We start from the raw sequence: 6255 nt of genomic DNA, 5'->3' as shown, positions 1-6255 counted from the left end.
TTGAAATTTTTTAAAAAATACCCTAAAATCTTGAAAAATGCTTAAAATTATTGAAATCTATTAAAAATTTCTCGGAATCTTGATAAATATCCTGAAATATTTTAAGTGTTTTAAAAATCACTTCAAGATCATGAAATTCATTTTAAAAATTCCTTTTTTATCTTTTAAAATTCCCCAAAATACTTAAAATTAAAAGCTCCTGAAAATGCCTTGAAAGTTTTTTTTTAAAAATACCCTAAAATCTTTTAAATAAAATTGACTTTTAGACAAAATTGTTGAATTCTCTTTTAAAAAGTTGCATTTTTAACCAAAAAGATCAGATTTCTCTCAAAACATATGTATTTTAATAAGAAAAAAATGCAAAAAATAGTTGAAAATGTTTGAATTATCTAACAAATAGTTGCATTTTTATCCATGAAAGATGAAATTTTCTACTAAAACAGATGAATTTCTAATAACAAACAACAAATTGTGTTTTTTTTTTAAAATTCAACTTTTATTCAGAAAATGTTTCAGTTTTCCTTTTTTATCATTTAAAATTTCCTAAAATACTTCAAATTAAAAGCTCCTGAAAATGCCTTGAAATATTTTTTTAAAAAATACCCTAAAATCTTGAAAATTCCTTAAAATTATTGAAATCTATTAAAAATTTCTCGGAATCTTGATAAATATCCTGAAATATTTCAAGAGTTTTAAAAATCACTTCAAATTCATGAAATTAATTTAAAAAATTCTTTTTTTATCTTTTAAAATTCCCTAAAATACTTCAAATTAAAAAACTCCTGAAAATGCCTTGAAATAGGGACCATTACTGAATAAAGGGTACAATGGGAGATATAGGGGTCGGTCTGTGAGGCCTGAAAATGAATTAAATTGAGATTCTCTACCTGTAAAACTCGGCACTACATTCCCGGAAGCCACCAAAGAAATCGGGCAAGGGACTAGCCCAGACTCCGTGTCTGTAGACGTTTCGACGAAAATCTGAGGGATTTATCTGTCTGCGTCGACGCTCGTCTCGCGATAGCTGGGGCGCAATGCTCGGTATTTGTTCTCGTCTTGCCACTTCGTGTGGATTAATGACCATTCCGAATCGACGACCGGGGTTTCCCATAGTTGATCTGGAAAAGAATTTGAAAAATTAATTTGCTTGCAAACAAGCATAATAATAATTAGCATAATAATTACATTATTTCAATTTCGCGGAAAAATGTACCGCTTTAAATTAGGTATTTTCACATCAACCATAAGCTAAATTCACTTTGTTAAAAGCTGAGAGGAAAACAGTGAATCAAGTGCATGGAAAAAAACTTTATTTCTGTAATATCTTTGTAATGATAATTATTGTCATTTTATTATTTCATTAAATAGTAATTTCATTATTTTCATGAAAATTCGACTATTTTGATAAAGCGTCATATCTTCATGGTTGAAATTAATCCTTTTCATTTGAAAAGTTAACTATTATGTTGTTAAAAATAGTGCTATTTGGTTAAAAATTTAATTGACTGTTGAAAATTCAACTATTTTCATAAGTCATCTTTTTTGGTCGAAGATTCAATTGTTCTCTTGAAAATTTCTTTCTTATAAAAATCTGTCTTTTTAGATTAATAATTAATCTTTTGTTAGAAGACTAGAATTCTTAAATTCCCGAGAATTTAAGTTCAGATTATATAACCGATAATATGAGAGAATTTAGAAGAATTTATGATTTTTGACAATATTTTTATACTTCAGGTTTTATCAGCGGTTAAATATAAATTATTTTCTATCTCAGACAAATTCAGGAATTACAGTGTTTCATATACAAATTAAAACTTTTCAAACGTATTAATTTATTTTAAAAAAAGGGTTTTCTACTTTAAAAGATAACTCTTTAACAAAATACTGGAATTTTCAACAAAATAATTGAATTTTTAACGTAATAGTTGAATATTCAAACTAAAAAGACAAATTGCCAACGAAAAAATGTCATAGTTTATATTAGGTTAAATTTTCAATCACACATAAGCCTTCAATAAATAAAATTTCACAATGTAGTTTGAGCTTGACCCAAGTAGTTGAATTTTCGATTAAAAAACATTAATTTTCACAAGATAATTAAACTTTTCATCAACGAGATAACTTTTCAACTTAAAATATAAATCTTTAACAAAAAAAGCGATTTCTTAACAAATTGATTCAACCAAATGTTTTAAACAAATTAGTTGAATTATCAAGCAAAGAAGAACTATTTTTAACCAAAAAGTTGCATTTTCATACACAAAAGAAAATAAAAATAAAAAAAATGAATATAATAAAAATAAATTTTCAATAAAATAGTTGAATTTTCTGTTGAAAAAGATTTTAATTGAGTTTTCACGATCAAACTATGAATTTTTTAACAAGAAATAATTTTCCAAGAAAAAAATTGAATTTTCAATCTAAAAAGACGTATTGTTTCAACCAAAAAGGATGAATTTTTAAAAAAAAGTTAAAATTCTCAACCAAATAGTTGGACTTAAAAAAATGGTTAAATTATTATGAACCAAAGTGATGAATTTTTAATAAAATAGATGCATTTTTAATAAAAAAAAGGACCAATTTGCAACCAAATAGTTGAATTTTGAACTAAAAAAAAAAATTATTTTCAACCGAAAATGGAATAGTAATATTTTTAGTTACAAAAATTAATTTTAAATCAAACATAAGAGTTTTCAACAATAAAAAAATTGCAATAGCAACAAGTTAAATATAAATAGTTTAATTTTAAACCAGGAAGATGATTTTTTAACAGAAATAATGAATATTTAACTAGAATAATTGCAGTTTAAAAAAAAAAAGATTAATTTTCAACCTAGAAGATTAATTTCTACAAAAAGACGGATTTTCAACTAAAAAATATCATTTATCAACCAAAAATTAAATTTTAAAAATTGTAGTAAAAAAATTAATGTTCAAGCAAAGAAATTAATTTTTAAAACAAATTATGAAATATTGAACTGGAATAATAGTTACATTTTCAGTATAAAAAAAAAAAATAATTTTCACCAAAAAACATCAAAAGAAAGTCAGTTTTTAACGAAACCGTTCATTTTTCACCAAAAGAAATGAATTTTCAATTAAATCTTTGAATCTTCAACAAAAATAATTTTCAACAAAAAAGTTTAATTTTCAACAAAATAATTTTATTTTCAACCTGAAAGATGAATTTTCAACTAAAATGATGAAAATTTAACCGGAATACTTGAATTTTTAACCAAAAAGAAAAATTTTCGACTAAAAATGGTACATTTTAATTAATCAAATTTCAACTAAATTGATGAATCTTCACCTGGAATAGAACTTTCCACAACATACATAAATTTTCAAACAAATAGTTTAATTTTTTAATTAAAAATATCAACTTTTAACCAAATAATAGAATTTCCGCCCAAAAAAAGATAAATTGATTTTCAACAAAGTAGTTAAATTTTCAACCAGAGGTGAATTTTAAATCAAAATTATGAATATTTGAACAAAAAAAAAATCTAAAAACTTATTGAGGCACTTTATTTACATAAAATTTATAAGAGGGAACTTTCAAATCATGACGAACGCTGAATTGGAAACGAAAATTTTTTTAAATTCCTTTCTTCTAAATCCGAATTATAATTCTTGAAAAAAAAATCATTTCTTTATGTAAACGATTCCCCGTTCCATGTCAGATACATGAGTATTTTTGCTTAAAAATTTATATTTTTTGTTGAAAATTAATTCATTTTCCTGAAAACTCTTGTTTTTTCTTTCATAAAAAGTACATCCTTAAAAAAAACACGAGTTTTCAGGAAAATTAATAAATTTTCAACAAGAAATATAAATATTCAAGCAAAAATGGGAGTTACACCGTCAGTTCCAAAAATTAATTTTCAAACAGAAAGAAACGAATTTTCAGCCAAAAAATTAATGTTTAATCAAAGTGATAAATTTTTAAAACAAAAATATGTTTTTTTGTGTCTAAATAATTGATTCTTCCAACCAAAAGATCCATTTTCAACCAAAATTAGAATAGTTGAAATTTTAGAAAAATAAATATTTAAAAAAAAAAACCGAATTTTCCACAAGATAGTTTTTTCTCTCCAAAAAAATGATTTTTACACAAAAAATAGAAAAATTAAATTTTTAGTTAAAACAATAAATTTTCAACAAAAAAAAAATGAATTTTTAACAAAATAATTGAATTATAAACCCGAAAGATTAATTTAGAACCCAAAACTAGAATAGTTCAATTTGCAATTAGAAAAGTAAATTTTAAACAGACAAGAAAACGAGTTTTCAGCTCAATTAATTAATTTTAAACTAAAAACAATCATTTTCGAGCAAAAATGGAATAGTTACATCTTTAGTTACAAAAATTTATTTTCAACTAAAAAGAAACGAATTTTCAGCCGGAAAAACTAATTTTTAATCAGCCAAAGAAATGAATTCTTCGCAAAAAATACAATAGTTAATTTTGCCACAAAACGGAACATTTTTAACGAAAAAGATTACATTTTTATCAAAAAAGGTCAATTTTCCACACAAAAATAGATAATTAAAATCCCTTTTTAAACTCTTTAAAATCCTTGAAATCTTCTGAAAGTTTTGAAATCCTTGTCAAATGCTTGAAATCTATCTAAGATCTTTGAAATCTTTGTGAAATCTTCTAAACAAATTTGGAATCATTTAAAGTTTTTCTAAATGTTTTAAAATCTATAAAATTTGGTGTACTCTTGAAATCTTCATGAAATTTTTATGAAATCTTCTAAACACGTTTAAAATCCTTTAAAATCTTGAAAATGTTTTAAAATCTATAATATTTCTGAAATCTTTTTTCTTCATTTGAAATCATTAAATTTTTTGGTAAAATCTTTGAAATATTTGTAAAATCTTTCTTTAATCTTTATCTGCGAAATCTTTTGTATTTGTTTGAAATTCTTGAAATCTCAAATTTATTGAAACCATTTGAAATTATTAAAAATCTTTGAAATCTGGTGTAATATACCCTTTTTGAAATCTTTGATATTCTTGACATCCTGATGAATTCTTTGAAATATTTGTGAAATCTTTCTGAAATCCTTTGTGTTTATTTGAAATCATTAAAATACTTGAAATCTTTGTAAAATACAGGGTGGCCGTTTTAATCGACGAAATAAATTCCCGGTCATTTCCCGGTTCGAAAAAATTTTTCACAGTCAATGAAATTTAAAAAATGGAACACTAAAGTTATAAAATTTTCCACTTGAGGTAATAAAAACTGAGCTGCAAATGAAAGCACTCAAAATGGAACTGTTAAATTTTGAACTTTTAAAATTTTAATTTAAAAGTTTTAAATTAAAAAAGGTTGTATTCAAATTCTCAATAATTTACGCGTATAAAATTGAAGGTACTAACATTTTTCAATATAAAAAAATATAAATCCACGTTATCATTTTCAATGCTTCAAAGTTTTATTTTAAAATCTTGAGGAATCTAGAAGTTGTTTTAAATTGGTTTTAAAATTTTAATTATTTTGGAAATTTTTTCAGAACTAAATGTAGATTTTCGCAGATTTTAAGTAAAAAATTTAGAATCTTTTTAATAATCGTCAATGGCTTCAAAAGAATAAAAACATTTTCTTAAGATTCATAGGAAAATTAAGAATAATTTTTCATTTTGAAAAATTATTGTAAGAGAATATTTAAAAAGTTTTTCAAGCATTCAAACAAAATTTTCAAAAATGATTCGAAAAGATTTTAAGAAAAATTTTTTAAAATTTGCATGATAATTTTTTATCTTTTTAAAACTCCTAAATATCTCTTAAAATTACTCAAATTTTTATTTGTAAATTATATTTCAAAATTTTTTAAATTTCATTTACAAATAAAGCATTTTTCAAATACAACAATTAAAATTGTAACGTTCATAGCTTAACCCTTAAACGGCCAAAACGCCACAACCGGTACACTGCTTTTCAACGGCCAATAACTAAGCCTATTTGACACTAGAAAAAATTGAGACACATATTTTTATTGCTTAAGATCTCCTCTTTCCGACGGTGCCAATGAAATTCCTCAAAAAATTTAATTATTATCCCAAAATGCAGTTTAAACAAAAAAAACGTGACTTTTCGTGCCTATTTTTTTTTGTGAACCATTTTCCAAAGCTTTTCGAGTCTGCAATTAACCTGGAATCTCACTAACGGGTGGAATAAATGTATAAACTTTGAGAATCCATGGTTCAAAGATCGATTTTTCGTTTTAGTATTTTCAAAATGGCGTC

At 23.8% G+C, this 6255-nt stretch overlaps 1 protein-coding gene across 2 annotated transcripts in view; it reads right to left on the bottom strand.

Annotated features, from left to right (window-relative positions):
* LOC117166930 (E3 ubiquitin-protein ligase Topors-like) overlaps positions 1 to 6255 on the bottom strand; it is a 35228-nt gene that overhangs the window by 21881 nt on the left and 7092 nt on the right. For both annotated transcript variants that reach the window (XM_033351396.1, XM_033351395.1), the window contains exon 3: positions 888 to 1118. In XM_033351396.1, the coding sequence (XP_033207287.1) occupies positions 888 to 1118 (231 nt within the window). The remainder of the gene's footprint in view (positions 1 to 887; positions 1119 to 6255) is intronic.

The sequence above is a fragment of the Belonocnema kinseyi genome, chromosome 2 (assembly GCF_010883055.1).
Source record: "Belonocnema kinseyi isolate 2016_QV_RU_SX_M_011 chromosome 2, B_treatae_v1, whole genome shotgun sequence".
Lineage (NCBI taxonomy): Eukaryota > Metazoa > Arthropoda > Insecta > Hymenoptera > Cynipidae > Belonocnema > Belonocnema kinseyi.
The sequence above is the reverse complement of the archived record's forward strand: the minus strand, read 5'-3'. Positions and strand labels throughout refer to the sequence as shown.